General features: G+C 39.0%; 1 protein-coding gene across 3 annotated transcripts in view; it reads left to right on the top strand.

The window, feature by feature from the left end:
- The first annotated feature begins 392 nt into the window (after positions 1-392).
- slc6a15 (solute carrier family 6 member 15) overlaps positions 393-27513 on the top strand; it is a 55123-nt gene continuing 28002 nt past the window's right edge. For 2 of the 3 annotated variants that reach the window (XR_009825386.1, XM_062042862.1), the window contains exons 1-4: positions 393-547; positions 6738-7216; positions 17914-18071; positions 19745-20122. Coding sequence is in view for 2 of the 3 variants with exons in the window: in XM_062042862.1 (XP_061898846.1) it covers positions 6916-7216; positions 17914-18071; positions 19745-20122 (837 nt within the window). In the remaining variant the exon portion in view is untranslated. The remainder of the gene's footprint in view (positions 548-6737; positions 7217-17913; positions 18072-19744; positions 20123-27513) is intronic. The other variant, XM_062042863.1, reaches the window with a different exon arrangement.

Below are 27513 nucleotides of genomic sequence, written 5' to 3'. Positions count from 1 at the left end.
TTGTCTACACGGTAGACACTATACTTTATAGGAAAATATATATATATATATATTGATATTATTTAATTAGGAGACAAAGCAAGTTGGTTTCCAAACAGAGGCACATTGCCTTCAGCAGACCCCGCCCCTTTCCATGAAGACAAGCTAGTAGTGGACCGTACCAAACGCACACACGGAGGGGGGGGGGACACAGCTAGCAAGACGCGAAAAAACATAGTAAATATTCCACAAAACCACGCGTGAATACAAGTATTCGTATTTTAGTAATGTTTTTTAAGTAAACTTGGGATGAGAATGTGACCATTGACGGGAGAGACGACAGTTGTACGCCGTGTGTTTCCGGCGGGAACACCCCCGCGGGAGGTGCGCTGTTCCGGGCGGCTGGCAGGGGGGGGGGGGACGAGCGGGTCTGAACGGAAAGCCCGGAGATTCACACACCGACCGGCAGCGTGTCAGCTACGAACATGTCCCCCCCATGTATGACAGCACACAATTTCATTCCTTGAGACGCAGCATCCTCACCGCGACCATCGCTTTTCACACACAGGTGAGTTTTAAAAGCATCCGTATAGTATATGTGTGCGTGCGTGTGTTTGTGTACGCGCGCATGCGCAGTGAGACCGGGGTACCAAGGCGCGTGATGAGGAGAATGATGAGAATGATGAAATATCACATGGACGCCATGACGCCCGGGAGGATGTTCGTGTCTTAAATGGACAATGGGATGCTCCTATAAAGGCACATTTTAAAAATATTGGCGTTATCCATCACCGTTTACGCAATGTATGATTTTAAAAAATGATTTCCCCGTATAATAATAATATTAAACACGTCTTCTCCACGTTCCACGCACGGCGGGCCACTTATGTGCGCTGTAAATATGTACAATAATATCTACTAATCACATAATCCTCATGCCGAGGAAGGCGCGGAGTGGTTCTGTTGTGCACCGCAGGAATGATGAGGGGGGGGGGGGGGGGGGGAATAGGGCGTTGAGGTGAAGGCCAAGATGGAAGATGTTGCGCATCTTTACCCGCCGCGTGGTGCGGCCCCCGCCCTTTGGTCTTTCCCGTCACCCACTCACCATAGCCGCGATATCTTGTTCAAATAATGCAGAGGAAAGTTCAAAAAAATGTGTCGGTCGACACCTGATTTGTTCCGATGAAAAGAAGTGGTCTGTTCCAGGGTCCAGCTGTGGCCAGCTATGTTTTAAGCCACACTTCCATGTTTATACATGTAAAAAGGCAACTCGGGGGTTAACAAAACAATAAAAGTGCAGTGGGTGCCAGCAAACGGGGTTAGTTAAATATATATTCACCGTTTAGGTCATTTTATATCCCGAATTAAGTGTTTCATGTCAGTCAATGTTGATGAAAATGGATTAACTCGCTGGAATATAAAGACAACATAACATACATCCATAAACGTGGATGCAAATGAAAAAGTGCAATATATTTACCGTATTTTCCGGAGTATAAGTCGCACCGGCCGAAAATGCATAATAAAGAAGGAAAAAAACATATATAAGTCGCACTGGAGTATAAGTCGCATTTTTGGGGGAAATTTATTTGATAAAAGCCAACACCAAGAATAGACATTTGAAAGGCAATTTAAAATAAATAAAGAATAGTGAACAACAGGCTGGATAAGTGTACGTTAAATGAGGCATAAATAACCAACTGAGAACGTGCCTGGTATGTTAACGTAACATATTATGGTAAGAGTAATTCAAATAACTATAACATATAGAACATGCTATACGTTTACCAAACAATCTGTCACTCCTAATCGCTAAATCCCATGAAATCTTATACGTCTAGTCTCTTACGTGAATGAGATAAATAATGTTATTTGATATTTTACGGTCGTGTTAATCATTTCACACATAAGTCGCTCCTGAGTATAAGTCGCACCCCCGGCCAAACTATGAAAAAAACTGCGACTTATAGTCCGAAAAATACGGTATTTATATCTGCACCTTATTGCTCTTTTATCATGCACTACCATGAGCTAATGCAACAAAATGTTGTTCTTATCTGTACTCCATCCATCCATCTTCTTCCGCTTATCCGAGGTCGGGTCGCGGGGGCAGCAGCCTAAGCAGGGAAGCCCAGACTTCCCTCTCCCCAGCCACTTCGTCCGCTGTAAAGTTCAAATTTGAATGACGATAAAAAAGGAAGTATAAGTCTAAGTCTATAATTATCAATATGTTTTATGACTTACCAAAAATAAGGAGCTGGAGAATTGGTTACTGTGTATGGATTGTATGGATTACTGTGTATTTTTCCTGAGGGAACTCTCCTGAAGGAATCAATAAAGTACTATTTATCTATCTATCTATGGAATGTAAACATTTTTATTTCAAATGTGACCAGTGTTTTTCAACCTTTTTTGAGCCAAGGCGCTTTTTTTTTTTTTATTGAAAAAATCCAGAGGCACACCACCAGCAGAAATCATTAAAAAATGAAACTCTGTAGACGATAAAAAGTCGTTGTCGCAATTGTTGGATATGACTTTAAACCATAACCAACCATGCATCACTATAGCTCTTGTCTCAAAGTAGGTGTACTGTCACGACCTGTCACACCAAGCCGTGACTTAATTTGAGTTTTTTGGTGTTTTCCCGTGTGTAGTGTTTTAGTTGTGTTCCAGTTTCATGTGTTCCTTTCCGCACCTGCTTTGTTTTGGCAATCAAGACTATTTAAGTTGTTGCTATCTTTTTTTGTGTGGACATTGTTGTCATGTCATGTACGGATGTACTTTGTGGACGCCGTCTCCTGCTCCACACGCTGTAAGTCTTTGCTGTCGTCCAGCATTCTGTTTTTGTTTACTTTGTAGCCAGTTCAGTTTTAGTTTCGTTCTACATAGCCATCCCTCAGCTTTAATGCCTTTTCTTAGGGGCACTCACCTTATGTGTATTTTTGGTTTAAGTATTAGACACTTTTTTACCTACACGCTGCCTCCCGCTGTCGCTTGCATATTGTGATCACGATATCTTGGTTTAAATAATGCAGAGAAAACTCTGAACATTTGTTGGTCAACTCCCGATTTGTTCCGATGAAAGCCACGCACAGCTATGTTTTAAGCCAAAAAGGCGACTGACGGTTGATAAAACGATAAAAGTGCAGTGGATGCCAGCAAATGGGGCTAGTTATATATTCACCGTATAGGTAATTTTATATCCCAAAATAAGTGTTTTTTTATCAATCAATATCGATTATTATTGATAGGTTTAATGCCTTATCAAAAATAAGGAACAGGAAAAAAAAAAAAAAAAAAAAAATTTTATTAGGAATGTAACCTTCCTCTGACTATAATACCTCAGCACAAGCACAAGCATGGAAAACACTCAAAACAATATCAACAAAATTGTAAAATCATATTGAACACTGAACAATAAGCTCTTAAAATGAAGGTGCAAGAATAAGGAATATGTAAGAAATGTTTAATAAAGTGTAAGAAAAGAGTGTGAAAATGAAACCCGACTGAAATGGTTCTCTAGATTAAAATATTCAATTAGCTGTTGTGAAACAATTTTTTTAGGGATTTTAGAGATAAAGGGGAGATGTGACACCAGTTTAGCAGGAAGTCAGAATCGAGGTACGTTTTTAAAGCATAGGATGAATAAATGAAAACATGTAAACAAAGAGAATAACTATTTTCTGCAGGTTTACTGCCAAGAAGTTAGGACTGTGCTCTAAAGGGTGAGTGCGGTATTAGCGGTCTTATTGGGGACGAGCGCCTCGCATCATTTACAGACCACATTGATCTGACTATGGTTTGTTTTAAAAAAAAATAAAAAAGATCCAAAAAAGTGTCATACTGTCTAGGTGACCTTTCCTCTTTGATACACAATTTCCTCATTTTGAGTTTCTCTTCTCACTCCATGCAAATAATCAACCGCCAGACAACCAAATTTGATAGTTGATACTATTACCTGATTGGCTGTTGGCGTGTCACGCCAACTGATCACTTCATGCGTCGCTCGGTAACCAAAGAGCGAGTGCCTTTGATCATGCAACCAACCTTGCTTCCATACTTCCTGTTTCTTATAACAAAAAGAAATAAAAAAATCTACTGTTTTATCGTACGCTTTTTTCTTATGATATCAAGTACATGTCTGTCGCAATATACATTAATATTGTTTTATTGCCCAACCCTAGTATCAACTATCAAGTTTGGTTGCGCCATTTTGTTGTCTTTGATTCTTTCAAAATTAAGAAATTGTGGCTCAAAGAGGAACAATCACCTGGACAGTAAGGTACTTTTTTTAAAAGGGACCATTTTCAGTCCAATGTGGACTGTAAATGATGCAAAGCGCTCGTCCCCACCAAGACCACCTTAGCCGTGCTCACCCTTTAGAGCACAGCTGTAACTTCCTGGCACTAAACCTGCAGAAAATAGTTCTTCTCAGGTTTCTCTATGTTTACATTTTTACACTTTGCACTATTTTCTGACACTTTATTAAACATTTCTTTAGGGCTGCAACTAGGGCTGCAACAACTAATCGATTAAATCGATTATAAAAATAGTTGCTTATTAATTTAGTCATTGATTTGTTGGATCTATGCTTTGCGCATGCGCAGACTCTTTTTTTAAATGTATTTAATTTTTAATTTTTTTTTTTTAATTTTTTTTTTTTTTAATAAACCTTTATTTATAAACTGCAACATTTACAAACAGCTGAGAAACAATAATCAAAATAAGTATGGTGCCAGTATGCTGTTTTTTTCCAATAAAATACTGGAAAGGATAGGAATGTAGTTTGTCTCTTTTATCCGATTATTAATCGATTAATCGAAGTAATAATCGACAGATTAGTTGTTAGTTGCAGCTAGTGCTGCAACTAACGATTAATTTGATAATCGATTAATCTATTGATTATTACTTCGATTTTTGTAGTTAGGGCTGGCTGAAAAAGTTTTTTTTTTTCAGTTAATATCGATAATTATTGATTGGTTTTTTTTTAAATAAGGACGGGGAGAAACATTTTTATTTGAAATGTAACCTTCCTCTGATTATAATCCCTTTGGCAGAAAGGAATTGTCAACACAAGCATGGAAAACACTCAAACTATGTCAACAAAATAGTAAAATCCCATTGAACACTTAACAATAGCTATTAAAATGAAAGAATATGTAAGAAATGTAGGGCTGCAACAACTAATCGATTAAATTGATTAATATCGATTATAAAAATAGTTGGCGATTAATTTAGTCATCAATTCGTTGGATCTTTGCTATGCGCATGCGCAGAGGCTACTTTTTTATATATATTTTTTTATTTAATTTTTAGTTGCAGCTAGGGCTGCAACTAACGATTAATTTGATAATCGATTAATCTGTCGATTATTACTTCGATTAATAATCGGATAAAAGAGACAAACTACATTTCTATCCTTTCCAGTATTTTATTGGGGGAAAAACAGTATACTGGCTCCATACTTATTTTGATTATTGTTTCTCAGCTGTTTGTAAATGTTGCAGTTCATAAATAAAGGTTTATAAAAAATATATATATGTATATATACACTACCGTTCAAAAGTTTGGGGTCACATTGAAATGTCCTTATTTTAAAGGAAAAGCACTGTACTTTTTAATGAAGATAACTTTAAACTAGTCTTAACTTTAAAGAAATACACTCTATACATTGATAATGTGGTAAATGACTATTGTAGCTGCAAATGTCTGTTTTTTGGTGCAATATCTACATAGGTGTATAGAGGCCCATTTCCAGCAACTATCACTCCAGTGTTCTAATGGTACAATGCGTTTGCTCATTGGCTCAGAAGGCTAATTGATGATTACAAAACCCTTGTGCAAACATGTTCACACATCTGAAAACAGTTTAGCTCGTTACAGAAGCTACAAAACTGACCTTCCTTTGAGCAGATTGAGTTTCTGGAGCATCACATTTGTGGGGTCAATTAAACGCTCAAAATGGCCAGAAAAACAGAACTTTCATCTGAAACTCGACAGTCTATTCTTGTTCTTAGAAATGAAGGCTATTCCACATAATTGTTTGGGTGACCCCAAACTTTTGACCGGTAGTGTGTATATATATATATATATATATATATATATATATATATAAATATATATAAAGTAGCCTCTGCGCATGCGCATAGCATAGATCCAACAAATCGATGACTAAATTAATCACCAACTATTTTTATAATCCATTTTAATCGATTAGTTGTTGCAGCCCTACATTTCTTACATATTCTTTCATTTATTGTTAAGTGTTCAATGGGATTTTACTATTTTGTTGACATAGTTTGGGTGTTTTCCATGCTTGTGTTGACAATTCCTTTCTGCCAAAGGGATTATAATCAGAGGAAGGTTACATTTCAAATAAAAATGTTTCTCCCTGTCCTTATTTTTTTTTAAAAATCAATAATTATCGATATTAACTGAAAAAAAAACACTTTTTCAGCCATATCGCCCAGCCCTAACTACAAAAATAACAATACTCCAGACTACTCGGTCAAGAGTGAGCATTGTTTACATTTTCCGTGTGTACCTAATGAGTTGTCCGTGCAGAAGGAGTGTTTGGGTTTGCATGCGATTCTTGTCCTCCCATCATTTATTCAGGAGGAAACACGATACCGTAGCCTCCATCCCCAGCTGATGTTCCCACGCCGCTCGTTTTCCTCTCAAACGCAACTATTATGACAATCATGTGACTTTCTCGCGTGCTCGTCTTAAAGTGTGCCTGCTTCACTTGTGCCCCGCAGACCTCCCGGTGATAATGAGGAAATAAAAACATCTCCAGACACGCCCACCTCCAACGGATTCCAAAACCGAAAGTCATCGTTGCAAGTTTTGCCACGACCAAAGTGGGACTTTTTCCGCCTGCCCCCCCGACCACGCCCAAGAGGACATTCCACCCCCGGCCCCCGTTTGCTTTATCAAATGCCCAAAAACAGCAAGGCCGTCAAGAGAGAGCTTGACGACGATGTCACCGAGTCGGCCAGAGACCTTCTTTCCAACGAGGACGCCTGCGACGATTCCTTCAAGAAGAGCTCGCTGATCGTCGGCGGCCATGACGGCGAGGGCAAGGACTGCGACGTGGAGGAGGGCGGCTCGGACGGCGAGGAGGAGGAGCGCCCGGCCTGGAACAGCAAGCTCCAGTACATCCTGGCCCAGGTGGGCTTCTCTGTAGGCCTCGGCAACGTCTGGAGGTTCCCCTACCTGTGCCAGAAGAACGGGGGAGGTGAGTATACTCTTAAAAAGATGAAATGACCAACACTGCAAGTGCCAACAATGACACCACTATGCTGCTTAGTTGCCACTATCCATTTCACAGGAGCATTGTTGAAAGATACCATCTTTATCTTCCATGATGACAACACATGTTCACTTCTCCGCCGTCTGAACTTTTCACTTCCTGTTTCTTTGATATCAATGGTCTGACGCTCACGTGGGCGACATCATGAAGGGGGAAATGTGAACTAAGAAGGAGCATAAGTGACGTTGTCTTTGTTCAGTGTAAACACAACTACACATAGTAGGTATACTTCCACCTACAGTATGTATACTTTCACCTACAGTACATATTCTTCCACCTACAGTACGTACGTATACTTCCACCTACAGTACGTACGTATACTTCCACCTACAGTACGTATTCTTCCACCTACAGTACATATTCTTCCACCTACGGTACGTACGTATACTTCCACCTACAGTACGTATACTTCCACCTACAGTACGTATTTTTTAACCTACAGTACATATTCTTCCACTTACAGTACGTACGTATACTTCCACCTACAGTACATATTCTTCCACATACTGTACATATTATTCAACCTACAGTACATATACTTCCACCTACAGTACAAACGTATACTTCCACCTACAGTACGTATTCTTCCACCCAAGTATGTATTCTTCCACCTACAGTACATATACTTCCACCTACAGTACGTATTCTTCCACCTACAGTACATATTCTTCCACCTACGGTACGTACGTATACTTCCACCTACAGTACGTATACTTCCACCTACAGTACGTACGTATACTTCCACGTACAGTACGTATTCTTCCACCTACAGTACGTATTCTTCCGCCTACAGTACATATTTTTCCACCTACAGTACGTATTCTTCCACCTACAGTACAAACGTATACCTCCACCTACAGTACGTATTCTTCCACCTACAGTACGTATTCTTCCACCTACAGTACGTATTTTTCCGCCTACAGTACATATTTGTCCACCTACAGTACGTATTCTTCCACCTACAGTACGTATACTTCCACCTACAGTACGTATTCTTCCACCTATAGTACGTATTCTTCCACCGACAGTACGTATTCTTCCACCGACAGTACGTATTCTTCCACCTACAGTACCTATTCTTCCACCGACAGTACGTATTCTTCCACCTACAGTACGTATTCTTCCACCGACAGTACGTATTCTTCCACCTACATTGCGTATTCCTCCACCTACAGTACATATTCTTCCACTTACAGTACGTATTGTTCCACCTTCAGTAAGTATTCTTCCACCTACAGTACGTATTCTTCCGCCTACAGTACATATTTGTCCACCTACAGTACGTATTCTTCCACCTACAGTACGTATTCTTCCACCCACAGTACATATTCTTCCGTCTACAGTACGTATTCTTCTACCTACAGTACATATTTTTCCACCTACAGTACATATTCTTCCACCTACTGTACGTATTCTTCCACCTACAGTACGTATTCTTCCACCTACAGTACATATTTTTCCGCCTACAGTACATATTATTCCACCTACAGCATGTGTTCTTGTCACTCCTTAAAATTATGTGTAAAATCAATCTAATTGGTGTTTGTCACTTTAAAAACTAAGATTTTAACTTGCTTTTTTAAAAAGAAAAACTAACTTTTAGATAATAATATTGTAAGAAAAACAATGCAATAAAAATGTACAAACTTCAGTAGTTTAAGTACAGTCATGTAAAAATAGTGTACAGTATTTACCTTTGAGAGTGGACTTCTGCGGTATCTCCTTCCAGCTGCTTCTTCATATTCTCATGGATACATGTCCGTCGTTTGGATATTATTTTAACAATCCTGGCTGGCGTTAGGGACTTACACTGCTTCAGTATGGTGCAATCCAATCCAATCCAATCCACTTTATTTATATAGCACATTTAAAAAACAAAAATGTTTCCAAAGTGCTGCACAACAATATTAAAAACAGTATTAAAAACAATAATCAAATATTATCCTTAGCTCCACCAATGACTGAATAAAAACAACAAATAAATAAATATAGAACCAATATAAAAACAATATAAAAATAAATATGAATAAAAACGATTTTAAAGGGAAAAACCAATTAAAACAGTAAATAGAAATCAAAATGTTTTTAAAAAAAGACTAGCACTGCTACGCTCCTGTTGCTTCACCAAGTTTGCTAGCTAGCTACACGCTCCGTCGTGCTTTTGATGATTCAGCTCTTGAATTCAGCTAATATCGTCCACCTTTTTAAAAACAAAAATGTTATGTCCACCTCTAGCTATGAACTAATTATTGCGATTAAGACCAGATGTTTTGATCGGCTCTTACGGGGTTCACTGTGACATTCCCTAAGACAGGGGTCGGCAACCTTTACCACTCAAAGAGCCATTTTGGCAAGTTTCACAAATTAAAGAAAGTAATGGGAGCCACAAAAAAAAATTTAAAATGAAAAACACTGCATACAAAGCTTAAATGCTTTGTGCTATGTTAACCAGAGGTCTCCGACACACGCACCGGCACGCACTTTAATGTGGAAATTTGATGTTAGTGCAGCCCGCGAGTTTTGAATGAATGGCGCTTGATAGCCTCATGCTTGCCAACCCTCTCATTTTTCCCGGGAGACTCCCGAATATCAGAGCGTGATGACACTGCATTTGGCGCCCTCTACAGTCTGCCCAAACAGCGTACCTGCTCAACCACACGTAGAATGCAATTTCAGCTTGCTCACGTAAGTGACAGCAAGGCGTACTAACTCAGCAGCCACACATCTTACACTGACGGTACCAATACCCAGAATCCCATGCAGCCCTAACTCTTCCGCTCAACCAACGCACGGAGAGGGGGGGGGGTGGGGGGGGGGGGGGGGGGTTGATGTGTGGGGGGATTTGGTGGTAGCGGGGGTGTATAATGTAGACCGGAAGAGTTAGGGCTGCATGGGATTCTGGGTAATGGTTGTGTTGTGTTTATGTTGTGTTACGGTGGGATGTTCTCCAGAAATGTGTTTTTCATTCTTTTTTGGTGTGGGTTCACAGTGTGGCGCATATTTGTAACGTAACAATGTTAAAGTTGTTTGATACGGCTACCGTCAGTGTAAGCTGTGTGGCTGATGAGTAAGTATGCTTTGCTGTCTCCTGTGTGTGCAAGTAATAACAACATGCAACATGTGGCTGGACTGGCACGCTGTATGTAAATGCTATAGAGGACAATTACTGCAGTGCAATTAGGGCACGCCCTTTATTTAGTAATTAGAGTGTAAATAGGATTATTTTTTCCCTGGGAGTAATCTATGAGGGACACTGAGATCCATAAATCTCCTGGGAAAATCGGGGGGGTCGGCATGTATGTAGCTGAGCCGCATCAGAGTGGTCAAGGAGCCGCATGCGGCTCCGGAGCCGCGGGTTGCCGACCCCTGCCCTAAGATAACTAGAAGCTAGTAACCCCAATTTTTGCGCGTAACCGAAAGCATAACAATTATATAATTATAATTACATATTCTTCCAACTCAATTTAATTTGATGGTTGAGCATAACTTCAGTAGATGTCCTTGCTTAAAAATAACAAATTCAAAGTTTCGATTTTTAGTGGGCTAGGACATGTCTAGTACGGCCGGTAAAAAATGACCTCGAAATGATGCAAAGCTGTGAGGTTTTTTTCCTTCTGACTTTCTGCGAGTGTACAGTCGGATTTCCAGTATTTTACACACCCATGTAGTGAGTCACGTCGCTTGTATGAGTCAGGAAAGCCTGTTTGAAACGGCTCTGGTCACCCTGCTGTGTTCAAGTGTAATTGGATTAAAATGACACGTCTGGGACCTGAGCAGACCACCACTGGAGTCATGTTTATATTTGTATCTATTAATATAACCTCTCCTTTAGCGATGTTTCTTTAAGAAAACAATGTACAGTACATGTTTGTGGATACACCAGAATGATTGTGTACAAAGGTCTGTTTCTGCCGTAGATAAAAGGCGCTAATAGGAGTGTTTGCTTTTGCTGCCGTTTGTAAAGACAATGAGACCACAGGCAGTGGACGTTTGAGGCCTCTCCCCGGAATGATCTAAAATAAGATGATGTCGTTGTTAAAACAGCAAACACACCTGGAGGGGGGGGGTGACAGCACGACTCCGGAATGAACGCCCTGTCAGTCAGTACAATAAATAAACACACATAAACAATAGTGTACAAGACACGTGTGACGGAAGGTGCCATGTTGGGTCACATTGTTTAAAAAAGGCCAAGTTACTTTAGCGATAGTGCGTGGTAGAGCCGCACGGTTATGGCAAAAGTTATAACAACACTTATTTTGATTGATATTGATATCATATATCATTAATTTGAACAGCTTTAAATATAATTTCATTATATACACTACCGTTCAAAAGTTTGGGGTCACATTGAAATGTCCTTATTTTTGAAGGAAAAGCACTGTACTTTTCAATGAAGATAACTTTAAACTAGTCTTAACTTTAAAGAAATACACTCTATACATTGCTAATGTGGTAAATGACTATTCTAGCTGCAAATGTCTGGTTTTTGGTGCAATATCTACATAGGTGTATAGAGGCCCATTTCCAGCATCTATCACTCCAGTGTTCTAATGGTACAATGTGTTTGCTGATTGGCTCAGAAGGCTAATTGATGATTAGAAAACCCTTGTGCAATCATGTTCACACATCTGAAAACAGTTTAGCTCGTTACAGAAGCTACAAAACTGACCTTCCTTTGAGCAGATTGAGTTTCTGGAGCATCACATTTGTGGGGTCAATTAAACGCTCAAAATGGCCAGAAAAAGAGAACTTTCATGTGAAACTCTATTCTTGTTCTTAGGAATGAAGGCTATTCCACAAAATTGTTTGGGTGACCCCAAACTTTTGAACGGTAGTGTATATATATATTTTTTTGTTGCTGTTGACGTGCAGCATCATCTATTACATCATATTTGCATACATCATACATCTATTGTCTGCCCTAAAAGTCAAAATAACTATTTGTTGTTTTCTATCCAAGCGATGCCAAAAAACTAAAAAAAAAACTTCAGAAAAATACATAAATAAATAAAACAAAATATATTATTTGTATTTGTATTTTTTTTATTTTTGAATATAATTTTAAAGAACAACCGGATGTTAATTTGTAACGGATAAACAACAAGCAGAAAAATAATAGTAACAGCCAGCCAAAAATCGATTTTCAGATTAATCGCGATTTCTTATTTGTAACAATTGTTAATCGATTAAAGAAAATCAAAAATGTATTTTTTATTTTTTCAATCTGTCATTTTGCGGCCACTCAGACAAATCTTATTGTTGATGTAGATTATCTATATGTGCTGTACAGATTTACTATAGAAACAAGAAGTGTTGGATTTTGCTTTTAAGTGCCTTATTTGTATTTTACTTTATTAAATGATTAAACCTCTTTAAAGTTTTGTAATCAATCAGACATATCAAGCAGCTAAAATGCGCTAAAAATGGATAAGTGTGGAGAGGGTTTTGCATTTTTCCCATCATGCATTGTAATGGACTTAAATTGATGTACCGTATTTTTCGGAGTATAAGTCGCACCGGAGTATAAGTCGCACCTGACGAAAATGCATAATAAAGAAGGAAAAAAACATACAGTATATAAGTCGCACTGGAGTAAAAGTCGCATTTTTTGGGGAAATTTATTTGATAAAACCCAACACCAAGAATAGACATTTGAAAGGCAATTTCAAATAAATAAAGAATAGTGAACAACAGGCTGAATAAGTGTACATTATATGAGGCATAAATAACCAACTGAGAACGTGCCTGGTATGTTAACGTAACATATTATGGTAAGAGTAATTCAAATAACTATAACATATAGAACATGCTATACGTTTACCAAACAATATGTCACTCCTAATCGCTAAATCCCATGAAATCTTATACGTCTAGTCTCTTACGTGAATGAGCTAAATAATATTATTTGATATTTTACGGTAATGTGTTAATAATTTCACACATAAGTCGCTCCTGAGTATAAGTCGCACCCCCGGCCAAACTATGAAAAAAACTGCGATTTATAGTCTGAAAAATACGGTAATTTAGAATTTTTTTTATCGTGCATGGACATTTTTTATAATATCCACAAAAGTTCAGTGAGCAGATTATGTTATGTGTGACCATGTGTGTTGACATTTTTGCACCATGACTAGGGAAGGTTGTTTACATTGGGTCATAAAAGTAATTGCTGCCCGTAGTTCTCTTCAGAGCACAATTAAAAGTCATTGGCCTTGCATTGTGACAAAATGGCGGCATCAAAGGCAGTCTTTTTAAAAGGAGAGCAATCTCCCTGCAGGTTAGATTCCTTATTTTAAACTCATGACGTATCACGGGCTAATATGAAGGCGTCGGCGGTCCGCACGAGGCCCGCGGGACATAGTTTGGACACACCTGCGATAAACGGTATATTGATATTAATTAAAATCATCATAAAACCTTGATTGTAAACCAAACTTTGATACACTGCTCATTTACTGGAAAAGCCTGTTAGCGCTTGCTCGCTAGCTAGCTTAAATGCTAACATAAATACGTTTACGTTAACGTTTTTCCCCATTAAGAAACGACCTACCACGATATAAATGTATATAAACGCATTACTGTATGAGCAACTAAGATATTCAGTTGTGCACATTAAACTTTTACAAATTAAAACTTGAGGATATAAACATATTTAATCACCCAAATAGAAATAATACGGCTCTTTAGAAAACAGAACAATATTAATTCTGCCAAAAAAGTATAGTTTTTATTAAGTTTAAGAGTGTAATAATTACTTTTTGAGCACATTCGACAATGAGAAACTTGATAATTTTGGTCTCCATAACCGTAAAATGAAATCTTCATATCGTTACATCCCTAATCGTGATATGTATCGTTATCGGAATATGAAATGACCTAAATTTTTGTGTATATCGCACAGCACTAGTGTGTAGGAGAGTTCACGTTTTGTCATTTCTGCTATTCGCCTGAGGTCAATGAGTTTCCGTCAGTCGGCAGCATGCAAATGCAGGAAGTGCATTTTGTCCAACACATCTTTGTGGGGTTGCCCCTTTCACAGTACCACCGTTTGACAGGTAATGTCACTTTTTTTTGTGACGGAGTCGAAAAAGACTTTTTTATTGCAACACTATTACATGCTGTCGTAGGTTTTCATTATCTCCCGAGAGACGTTCATTCCAGAGAAGAGCAGCACGTCTGTAATTTTTTACTCTACTTGACTTTTTTTATACTCTACTCTCACTTTAGTTCATTACTAATTTCATTGCCACTGCTAAGCTAACAAACAAAGCTATGCTAAAAGGCTACTCTGACGTCACACGGCAACAGGCACTGCCTTTTAAAGGCGCACACACACACTCTGCTCTCATGAAACGTCCCTCAATTGTATATGCCACATATTTGATTTTTGATTTGTTTTTAAGTTGCGCATTATTTACTTTCCGGAGTAATTATTTACATGTACTAAAGAGTCATTCTGTTAGTAATTAAATTACTTTTTTGGTAAAGTAACACTATCTGTAATTAATTACTTTTTAAAGGTAATTATTGTCACTCTTATCATTTATTTGTTGTTGATTATTCCATCAAAGTAGTAGTAATAGGAGTGTGTGTAAATGTGTGTTTAGTTAGCCTGTATATTGTCTGCTGTCTGATGTTGCTTCCTTCTATTTTATATCAAGATTTTAGTCTGGTGCTGGTTGTTGCTTTTATCTGTGAAAAGCTACTTCCTGCATTGAATTTGCTGTCTAGTTGCGGTGCACCGCTTATTTTTTAACGGCCCGTGGGACATTGTAAAAATAAAAACCATAAAAAGTGGAATAAAAGAGCAAACAGGTGTAATGTAACAAGAAAAATGTTACAATATTGACTCTAATAACACAAAACTTTACTTTAAAACTGTCTTTGTCAACAAAAATAATAATGCAAGCTTATAATCAACGATAGATCTGAAGTTGATCTAGAGATTTGAGCGTTGAAAGTAAAAATAACATATATTGATATACGACTTGTTTTCAACACTTTTATGAGTGGGGGCCTTTTGGACCTTTTTACGGTCATTGTTAAAAGAAAAAATAATGAATCAAAAGCAATGTTGTTATGAATTATTTACATATTTAAGGCTCCAATTACTTTGCATCAAATATTCAATTTTGACAAATGTTTTGTGGAAAATATTGCATATTTTGTGTTTTTGCAATTAAAAAAAACAAGTTTTCTTTGACAAAAAAAAAAAGGCATAAAACATGAAAAAAAATAAAAACTTTATGGCACCGGATACATTTGAAGTGGATCTATAGATATATATTAAGGTGTAATTTAAAAAATATATTAATATATGACTTATTTTTCACACTTTAATGACTGAGACCTTTAACATACACCAACATTGAGGGGAGCCATACTTGTTACAACATGTATTGTCATTTAAGTCTCTAGAGAAAAGTGCTATATAAATAAAATATTGCTTATTTCCACGCCTTAGATGATATCGGCTACGAGTGGCACGATGATTATTGGAGAAACTAGCATCAAACTGGGTTTTGTTTACGAAACAGTTGTATGTGATGTGGCGAGAGCAAAGAAGCATGGCCAGAGAGTGGGTCATTAGCTTACAGAAACAATTCTTACGATAAACGTTACTAATGATAACCGCCGTAAATTCCCGACGGTTAGTATTATCTTTTTAAATTCAATGAATGGGGCGGTATGGCGTAGTGCAGTGGTTCTCAAATGGGGGTAAGCGTACCCCTGGGGGTACTTGAAGGTATGCCAAGGGGTACGTGAGATTTGATGTCTGTCAAAAAGAACTGTGAAAAGAAATGCAACAATGCAATATTCAGTGTTGACTGCTAGATTTTTTGTGGACATGTTCCATAAATATTGATGTTAAATATTTCTTTTTTTGTGAAAAAATGTTTAGAATTAAGTTCATGAATCCAGATGGATCTCTATTACAATCCCCAAGTTGATGATTACTTCTATGTAGAAATCTTTATTTATAATTGAATCACTTGTTTATTTTTCAACAAGTTTTTAGTTATTTTTATATCTTTTTTTCCCAAATAGTTCAAGAAAGACCACAACAAATGAGCAATATTTTGCACTGTTATACAATTTAATAAATCAGAAACTGATGACATAGTGCTGTATTTTACTTCTTTATCTCTTTTTTTCAACCAAAAATGCTTGGCCGTGCCAGAAACCTGAGGGTTGCAGGTTCGCTCCCCGCCTCTTGACATCCAAATCGCTGCCGTTGTGTCCTTGGGCAGGACGCTTCACCCTTGCCCCCGGTGCCGCTCACGCTGGTGAATGAATGATGAATGAACGATAGGTGGTGGTCGGAGGGGCCGTAGGCGCAAACTGGCAGCCTCGCTTCCGTCAGTCCACCCCAGGGCAGCTGTGGCTACAAATGTAGCTTACCACCACCAGGTGTGAATGAATGATGGGTTCCCACTTCTCTGTGAGCGCTTTGAGTATATAATAACAGAAAAGCGCGATATAAAATCTAATCCATTATTATTTATTATTATATTGTAGCGTCCCGGTTGAGTTAGTGCTGCAAGGGGTTCAGGGTATTTGTTCTGTTGTGTTTATGTTGTGTTACGGTGCGGATGTTCTCCCGAAATGTGTTTGTTATTCTTGTTTGGTGTGGGTTCACAGTGTCGCGCATATTTGTAACAGTGTTAAAGTTGTTTATACGGTCACCCTCAGTGTGACCTGTATGGCTGTTGACCAAGTATGCTTTGCATTCACTTGTGTGTGTAATAAGTCGTAGATATTATGTGATTGGGCCGGCACGCAAAGGCAGTGCCTTTAAGGTTTATTGGCGCTCTGTACTTCTCCCTACGTCCGTCTACCACTCCGTACAGCAGCGTTTTAAAAAGTCATACATTTTTCTTTTTGAAACCGATACGGATCATTTCCGATATCACATTTTAAAGCATTTATCGGCCGATAATATTGGCAGTCCGATATTATCGGACATCTTTAAATTTTAGTAATATTTTTATTTCTGTTAAATTTCGACAAACACTTGTCGTCGACCAGTCAGGTCTACTTAGCACAAAATGGCCGCCTCAATACTTGCTGCCTCATTACCATGCTAGCTCATTTGATTGATTGATTGAAACTTTTATTAGTAGATTGCAAAGTACAGTACATATTCCGTACAATTGACCACTAAATGGTAACACCAAATGGTTTCTCAACTTGTTTAAGTCGGGGTCCACGTTAATCAATTCATGGTGGGACTCGAACCCACAACCTTTGAATGGCCTCAGCAGTCACTAGAAGTCCAATGCGCTATCCATTGCGCCACAGAGCCTCATGATATCTTCTTTTGTTGGTCGGCGATTGGCAAGCAACTTTTGGAACGACTTCACATTGAATAACGAACTGAAAAAGGAGGAAACCTACCCTGTCTTTTCGGCAGCCATCTTGTTCCTGGGCTCCACGTCATGTGACCAACCTACAGCAAGCCTGGAGGGCTAAAAGACAAAAGAACGTCATTTTTGTTTCGTTGTTTGCACATTGAGTGAACAGAACGACTTGGTTTTATGAAATGAAAACAGAATAAATGTCTTAAATGTTTTCTCTTCTTTCTTTGACTGTGTTGTTTGTCTCATTGTGGCCACTAGGGGCGTACCTGGTGCCCTACTTTATCCTGCTGGTGTTGATCGGCATCCCGCTCTTCTTTCTGGAACTTGCCGTGGGACAACGCATCCGGCGGGGGAGCATCGGCGTGTGGAACTACATTAGCCCCCGCCTGGGGGGCATCGGCTTTGCTAGCTGCGTGGTGAGTCGTGCACTTAAAGGTGCTAGAATGCGACGTGTTTTGCTTGAAACAAACATTAGCATGCTACCTAGCTAGTCACAGATTTGACTCGTTACACGCATTGCTTGGAGGCCATGTTTGCTAATTACAGATGCTACTGAAATACCCTTAAATGTGATCCTTTTTTATGTGTTAGCTAGCTAAGTAATTTACATTAGGACTGTCAAAAGTCGTGTTATTTTGTTGACGTTTTGTCATACAGTACTGTTAGCAGGAACGTACAACCCTTGGCAGAGGTCTACATTCTTATTCGGGATGCGCCGATCAATCAGTATCACCAGATTTTCGTAGGCTCCCCCCCCGGCAACCCCCAGAGGGACAAGCGGTAGAAATGGATGGATGGATGGTGAAAAAGTACGTAATTTCTGAGTACACAGTATTCATACTTGCCAACCTTGAGACCTCCCAATTCGGGAGATGGGGGGGCTTTGAGGTGGGCGGAGTATATTTATAGCCACCGTGTTCAATGGAGAAGTCTGTTCTACATATTTACAGGCAACATACACCTTCCCCTTCGAACTATCCTGGATGAACTGAAATTCTTGTTTCCATTCGTTTTGGAACTTGCAAGCGTAATTATATTGTGGGAAAGCGGACGTGCGAATAGGCTGTCCCCACTCAGTCTCAGGTCCGCATTGAGCTGGAGGGGGCGTGGCCTCCAGCTCCGGCTGAATACCGGGAGTTTGTCGGGAGAAAATCTCTGCCGGGAGGTTGTCGGGAGAGGCGCTGAATAACGGGATTCTCCCGCTAAAAACGGGAGGGTTGGCAAGTATGTGTGTCAGTGTATTAACATGCCGGCTGGAATAAACACACGCTGAGAAATAGCTCTGTGCCTGCCTATTTTATGGGTTATAGATAAACCTATGGATAACGGAGACATACTGTATATAATAGTCTCCTTTTCAGGAGAATGGTTGCCCCGGGAGATTTTCGGGAAGGGCACTGAAATTCGGGAGTCTTCCCGGGAAAATCGGGAGGGTTGGCAAGTATGACGGTATTACCTGAATTTGGAAACATTAATAAAATCCATCCATCCATTTTCTACCCCTTGTCCCTTACGGGGTGGCGTGGGGAGCTGGAGCCTATCTCAACTGCATTTGTAAAATCCCATCCATCCATTTTCTACCGCTTGTCCCTTTTGGGGTCGCGGGGGGTGCTGGCGCCTATCTCAGCTGCATTCGGGCGGAAGGCGGGGTACACCCTCGACGATTTAGGAAAATAAAAGTATCGACCTAATCACTCTAGCGTCTACACCCACCACCAATTTATGGGTTGATCCATCCTCCTTACGTGTGGCGTCCTTCTGGTTGCGACAATGCTAACACACCAACACTTATCAGCTGTTACATTATTGCTAACTCTTAATAATTTATGTTAACTTTCTGCTGTAACGTGCTAAACTTTACAAAGCACTTACCTCTTCAATTTTTTTCAAACTAGCTTAGCTTGCATGCGTTCTCCTGCTTGTTCTCGCTGTGTAACATGTTTAGCACCGTCCTAATACTTCATAATGATACTTAAAATACCAAAGGATCAAAAATAGATACAGTGGCATTAAAAAGTACCAACCGTCATCTCTAGAAGACGTGGTGGTTGAGACGTTGGCCCATGCTCATGGAGTTTTCCCCTGACAGGTGTGCTTCTTCGTGGCGCTCTACTACAACGTCATCATCAGCTGGAGTCTCTTCTACTTCTCGCAGTCCTTCCAGCAGCCCCTGCCATGGCACGAGTGTCCCCTTGTCAAGAACAAGAGCAGCACATGTAAGAAAAGAGCGAGTCACGGTCCCAGACCGACGGCCGTCTCGACGTCAACCTGGTCTTTGTGTGCAGACGTGGTGCCCGAGTGCGAGAAAAGCTCGGCCACCACCTACTACTGGTACCGCGAGGCCCTGGACATCTCCGACAGCATTTCCGAGAGCGGGGGACTCAACTGGAAGATGACGCTGTGCCTCCTGGCCGCCTGGTCCGTGGTCTGCCTGGCCATGATCAAGGGAATCCAGTCGTCCGGGAAAGTAAGGACATGGTCTTGCTAAGGTCTTAGCTGTTTAAGTATAGCGCTTGGCTATGGAGGCTCATTGGGGTCTTTAGTACTTTAAGTATAGCGCTTGGCTACGGAGGCTCATTGGGGTCTTTGGTACTTTAAGTATAGCGCTTGGCTTCGGAGGCTCATTGGGGTCTTTGGTACTTTAAGTATAGCGCTTGGCTATGGAGGCTCATTGGGGTCTTTGGTACTTTAAGTATAGCGCTTGGCTATGGAGGCTCATTGGGGTCTTTGGTACTTTAAGTATAGCGCTTGGCTATGGAGGCTCATTGGGGTCTTTGGTACTTTAAGTATAGCGCTCGGCTTCGGAGGCTCATTGGGGTCTTTGGTACTTTAAGTATAGCGCTTGGCTTTGGAGGCTCATTGGGGTCTTTGATAATTTAAGTATAGCGCTTGGCTTCGGAGGCTCATTGGGGTCTTTGGTACTTTAAGTGTAGCGTTTGGCTTCGGAGGCTCATTGGGGTCTTTGGTACTTTAAGTATAGCGCTTGGCTTTGGAGGCTCATTGGGGTCTTTGGCACTTTAAGTATAGCGCTTGGCTATGGAGGCTCATTGGGGTCTTTAGCACTTTCAGTATAGCGCTTGGCTATGGAGGCTCATTGGGGTCTTTAGCACTTTCAGTATAGCGCTTGGCTATGGAAGCTCATTGGGGTCTTTAGCACTTTCAGTATAGCGCTTGGCTATGGAGGCTCTTTGGGGTCTTTAGCACTTTCAATATAGCGCTTGGCTATGGAGGCTCATTGGGGTCTTTAGCACTTTCAGTATAGCGCTTGGCTATGGAGGCTCATTGGGGTCTTTAGCACTTTAAGTATAGCGCTTGGCTATGGAGGCTCTTGGGGTCTGTAGTACTTTAAGTATAGCGCTTGGCTATGGAGGCTCATTGGGGTCTGTAGTACGAAAGCCTGACAAATTCACAGAATAAAAATGCATTCTATAGTCCGGAAGATACGGTACTCTGAGAAGTACTAAATGTTTCAGACCAGAGAAGTTGTGAGATGAAGAAATGGCTACTTCATGAATGTAATTGTGACATAAGAGGAGGGATAATAGTAAACGCAACTGCCAAAAGAATCAAAGATTATTCCCGGGAGATTAAATAGTGTGCCCATTTTCTCCAATTAGCAGCGGCTCGACTGACCCTGCAAGCAGCTAATGCCCGTCATAAGACGTGAGAAACGGCCGCCCCGGGAAAGACAACGGGCTAATCCTTCCGGGCGCTAGTCACGCCACTGTCCGCCTTGATAGTCCAGGTCCGCGCAGGTAAAGTGATCAAAAATCACGTGCCAGGACGAGGAAGAGCGTTTTGGGACACGGCGTCCTGGCGTACAGTAAGCTGCCGCTTTAAAGTGAGTTAATGAGCGTTGAGGGGATTTATCCAAAACAAGAAACGATCTTTTGTTTGGGTCACTGGTCCAAATATCCAGTGCAAGTATTTTTTTTAACACTGAATTTACGTCACTGAATGTTTTGCGTTTGAGTTTTGTGAGCTGAATCAAATTATGCTGACAATTTCATTGAATAAAAATTTGTGAGCAAAATTCAGTGTATAAATATGTCTTGCTTCAATACACAAGACTCAATTTTGGTATATATTATTTTATAATTAAATGTTTCTGCACTGAATTTTTTCACACTACATTTTTTTGCACACATTTTTATACACCAAATTTTTTTTAACAATTTTTTTTTTTACACTTAATATTTATACAATTGAATATTTGTATACCGAATTTTTATGAACTGACTTTTTTCACACTGAATTTGTATACACTTTAAAAAAAATTACACTAAATTTTACACAATAATTTTTATACCCAAAATTTGTATGCATTTTTTTTGTACTGAATTTGTATACACTTGAATATTTTTTACACTGAATTTTTATACACATAATTTTTATAAACTGACTATTTTACACTTTAACATTTTTTACACAACATTTTTTTGCACTGAATTTTTATACACAATTTTTATAAAATAACTTTTTTTTCTACTGAATTTTTATAAACTGACTTTTTTTACGCTGAATTTTTATATACTTCAATATATTTTACACTGAATTTTTATGCACAGAATTTTTACAAACTGACTTTTTTACTCTGAATTTCTATACCCAGATTTTTTTATAAACTTTTTTTTTGCACTGAATTTTTATACACAGAATTTTTATAACCTTTTTTTGCACTGAATTTTTATAAATTGACCTTTTTTGGCACTGGATTTTCATACAAATAATTTTTTTTACACTAACATTTTTTACACTGAAATTTTATGAACTGAATTTTTTTACACAATTTAATATTTTTTACACAACATTTTTTTTTGCACTGAATTTTTATACACATAATTTTTTATAAACTAACCTTTTTTTTTGCACTGAATTTTTATACACAGAATTTTTGCAAACTGACATTTTTTACACTGAATTTTTATATACTTGAATATTTTTATACACAGAATTTTTAGAAACTGACTTTTTTACACTAAATGTTTAATCAATGAAATTGTCAGCATAACGTATGTTAAAACATATATATATATATATACTGTATATACATAACAAAATTTCTTTCACACCCCCCTGAAGTTAATAATAATATTTTTTTTATCAGTTTTATCTGTTTTGCTTTTGTCTCTCATGCCAGCCTTCTTTGCACCCCTCAGGGTGCCCCCACGGGGGGACATGCCCTATTATTTAAAAAACACTGCATTAAAGGGGCGGTTTGGAACTAGCTCGCAGTTGCATTTTTCCTGAGGACAGAATTTCTTTCACACCCCCCTGAAGTAAATTTTTATTTTTTTATCCGTATGCGTCCAGATATACGCTATTGCCTCTCACGCCCCCCCTTCATTGGACACCTCACACCCCCCCTGAAGTCAATGTTCAATAGTTTTTTCTGTATGTGTCAAGATAGTTCATTGCTAAAACTAAAGATGCTGTTTTGCTATTGCCTCTCACGCCCGCCTTTCTTGCACCCCTAAGGGTGCCCCCCCCCGGGGGGGGACCCGCCCCAGTATTTCAAAAACGCTGCATTAAAGGGGCGGTTTGGAACTCGCTCGCGGTTGCATTTTCCTTGAGGACAAAATTTCTTTCACGTCCCCCTGAAGTTAATAATATTTTTTTTATCAGTATGTGTCAAGATATATGTTATTGTCTCTCACGTCCCCCTTCCTTGGACACCTCACGCCCCCCCCCCCCCCCCCCCTGGAGTTAATGTTAATTTTTTTTATCAGTATGTTTCAAGATAGTTCATTGTTAAAACTAAAGATGCTGTTTTGCTATTGTCTCTCACGCCCGCCTTCTTTGCACCCCTCAGGGCGCCCACCTTGGTGGGGACCCGCCCCGATATTTAAGAAGCACTGCATTGAAGGGGCGGTTTGGAACTCGCTTTGCATTTTTCTTGAGGACAGAATTTCTTTCACAGCCCCCTGAAGTTGATATTACTTTTTTTTATCAGTATGTGTCAAGATACGGGTATATGCTATTGCCTCTCACGCCCCCCCCCTTCCTTGGACACCTCACGCCCCCCCTGAAGTTAATGTTAAATTTTTTTTATCTGTATGTGTCAAGATAGTTAATTGCTAAAACTAAAGATGCTGTTTTGCTATTGTCTCTCACGCCCGCCTTCTTTGGACCCCACAGGGCGCGCGCCCCCCCCCCCCCCCCCCCCCCCAGGGGGAGCGGTGGGGGCACTATTTAAGAAGCACTGCCTTAAAGGGGCGGTTTGGAACTCGTTGCATTTTACTTGAGGACAGAATTTTTTCCCGCCGCTAATGTTGATGTTTTTATCCGCGAGTGTCAAGTCAGCAATAATAAACAAACACATACCCGTCTAGTGTGCTGCCTAGACGGGTATGTTCAAAGGTGTCACCTTGTGACGTCGTTGCGCTATTCCAGTCCTGCTTTGTCTGAGAAGCGCTTTGACCGCCATGTCCCCCCCCCCCTGTGAGCCCCCCCTTCTAACAAAGCAAGATGGATGCCCTCCACCGTGGTGCCAGGCGGTCGCCTATAGCCACGCTCTTTGTCCGGCGCTATCTACCCCCCAACACGCTCGGACGTGGGTGTCATGGCCGCCGCACAAAGCCCAGGGGCTACCTGCCGGGTCTGCACGACCTGAGCTGGTAGAAACGGGCGCCACGTTTTTGGAGGAGGGGCCCCTGAGGCGCCACAAAAGAATATTAATGGTTTTTCACCCCCCCCTCAGGAATGTCCTGGGTGTGGAAGGAGCAGGTTTCCATGGCGATACGCGCTCTTTTTCAGCTTGGCTTGATTGTCAAGCCAAAAAATCAAAAAGGGGGGTCTTCAGGGGGGGCTTTTTGGTGATGCTAAATATTTGAAGCTGGGGTTTTTTTGGGGGGGCAACGTTGAGATAAGAAAGGCACGCCACGTGACCCGGGACTGGGACTGTCCGCCATGACGCTTCAGCAGACTTCCCCAGACCGCAGCAAACAGTTAGCTAATTATGAAAGCTAGCGCCCATTTTACGTAAGCATGCTAACATTTTAACATTCAATTATTTCCTGTCAATGCAAAATTTAAATAGAATTTAGCACAAAACGTGAGCATGCTAACATTTTGTGCTAGTATTTTAGCTACGTCTAGTCTTTTGAACCTAAACCATCTTGTAAATATGCTAACCTATGTTAACATGCTACGCTAACGTTTTAGGCTAGCTCTTTAAGTAATTTTATTTGGTAAAACCTAAAAATCATGGCTTTTGATACTTGACACCCGCTTAGAAGTATGCTAGCTTCTTCTATGTTATCATGCTAACATTTTATACTAGTATTTTACCTAATTATACTCATTTGAATTTAAAAATCATGGATTCTGATTCTTGACCCCATCTTAGAAGTATGCTAACTTATTCTATGTTATCATGCTAACATTTTATACTAGTATTTTGCCTACCGTATTTTCCGGAGTATAAGTCGCACCCGCCGAAAATGCATAATAAAGAAGGAAAAAAACATATATAAGTCGCACTGGAGTATAAGTCGCATTTTTTGTGGAAATGAATTTGATAAAACCCAACACCAAGAATAGACATTTGAAAGGCAATTTAAAATAAATAATTCAACAGGCTGAATAAGTGTACGTTATATGAGGCATAAATAACCAACTGAGAACGTGCCTGGTATGTTAACGTAACATATTATGGTAAGAGTCATTTAATAACATGCTATACGTTTACCAAACAATCTGTCACTCCTAATCGCTAAATCCCATGAAATCTTATACGTCTAGTCTCTTACGTGAATGAGTTAAATAATATTAGTTGATATTTTACGGTAATGTGTTAATAATTTCACACATAAGTCGCTCCTGAGTATAAGTCGCATCCCCCGGCCAAGCTATGAAAAAAACTGCGACTTATAGTCCGGAAAATACGATAATTATATTCATTTGAATTTAAAAATCATGGATTCTGATACTTGACACCATCTTAGAAGTATGCTAACTTCTACGTTAGCATGCCAATGTTAGCGTATTTGCATTTTATCCAACTGTATTTGTTTAAACTTAAAAATCATTGATTTTGATGCTTCGGGTCATTTTAAAAGTATGCTAACTTCCCCTATGTTAGCATACTAATGTTAGCATGCTTGCATTTTATCCAATTTTATTTTTTTAAACCTAAAAATTATTGATTTTGATGCTTGGGGTCATTTAAAAAGTATGCTAACATATATGATGTTATCATGCCAACATGTTGTGCTAGTATTTTACCTAATTATATTCATTTGAATTTAAAAATAATCGATTCTGATTCTTGACCCCGTCTTAGAAGTATGTTAACGTATTCTATGTTAGCATGCCAATGTTAGCGTATTTGCATTTTATCCAATTGTGTTTGTTTAAACCTAAAAATCATTGATTTTAATGCTTGGTGTCATTTAAAAAGTATGCTAACTTTTACGATGTTATCATGCCAACATGTTATGCTAGTATTTTACCTAATTATATTCATTTGAAATTAAAAATCATGGATTCTGATTCTTGACACCGTCTTAGAAGTATGCTAACTTCTTCTATGTTAGCATGCTAATGTTAGCGTATTTGCATTGTATCCAATTGTATTTGTGTAAACCTAAAAATCATTGATTTTGATGCTTGGGGTCATTTTAAACGTATGCTAACTTTTACGATGTTATCATGCTAAAATATTATGCGAGTATTTTACCTATTTATATTAATTTCGATCTAAAAATCATGAATTCTGATACTTGACACCATCTCAGAAGTATGCTAACTTCCCCTATGTTAACATACTAATGTTAGCATGCTTGCATTTTATCCAACTTTATTCGTTTGAAGCTAAAAATCATTGATTTTGATGCTTGGCGTCATTTTAAAAGTATGCTAACTTTTCCGATGTTATCATGCTAACATTTTACGGTAGTATTTTACCTAATTATATTCATTTGAATTTAAAAATCATAAATTCTTTACAACATCTTAGACGTATGCTAACTTCCCCTATGTTAGTATACTAATGTTAGCATGCTTGCATTTTATCCAACTTTATACATATGAATCTAAAAATCATTGATTTTTTTTAAAGTATGCTAACTTCTACAATGTTATCATTCTAACATTTTATGCTAGTATTTTACCTAATTATATTAATTTGAATCTAAAAATCATTCATTTTGATACGTAAAACCATCTTAGAAGTATGTTAACTTCTCCTATGTTAGCATGCTGCAATGTATCTAATTTTATCAGTTTGAACCTAAAAATCATGGCTTTTGATTCTTGGCACCATTTTAGAAGTATGTTAACTTTTCGTAGGTTATCATGCTAGCATTAGCATGCTAACATTTCATGCTAACACTTTTATCTTGTTTTGATCGTTTAAACCTAGAATTCATGGATTTTGAGACTTGCCGCCATCTTGCAAGTATGTTACATGTTCCCATTGTAACAAGCTAACGTTAGAATTCTAACATTTTACGCTAGTATTTTTAGCTAATTGTGTTCATTTTAACCTAAAAACCATGGATTGTGATACTTGCTGCGATCTCGTAAGTATGCGCACTGTTTCTATGTTAACATGCTTATGTTTTATGCTAGCTTTTTTTAGCAAAACTGTATTTGTCTAAACTTAAAACCATTTCTTTGGATACTTGACGCCATCTTAAAAGTATGCTAACTGTTCCCATTATGAACAGCTAACATTAGCATGCTATCGTTTCATGCTAGCTTCTTAGCTTCATTCAACCCAGAGAGGTTCACAGCATGTAAACATTAGCACAGTAGCACTAGAAAAGGACTGTGATACCCGTCTTAGCCCAGCGGTATTGTTTACGGGTATACAGAGTTGTGGCATCTTGCTGATGATATAACGTTTGCCGTGAG

Source organism: Entelurus aequoreus, linkage group LG03 (assembly GCF_033978785.1).
Source record: "Entelurus aequoreus isolate RoL-2023_Sb linkage group LG03, RoL_Eaeq_v1.1, whole genome shotgun sequence".
Classification (NCBI taxonomy): Eukaryota; Metazoa; Chordata; class Actinopteri; order Syngnathiformes; family Syngnathidae; genus Entelurus; species Entelurus aequoreus.
The sequence above is the reverse complement of the archived record's forward strand: the minus strand, read 5'-3'. Positions and strand labels throughout refer to the sequence as shown.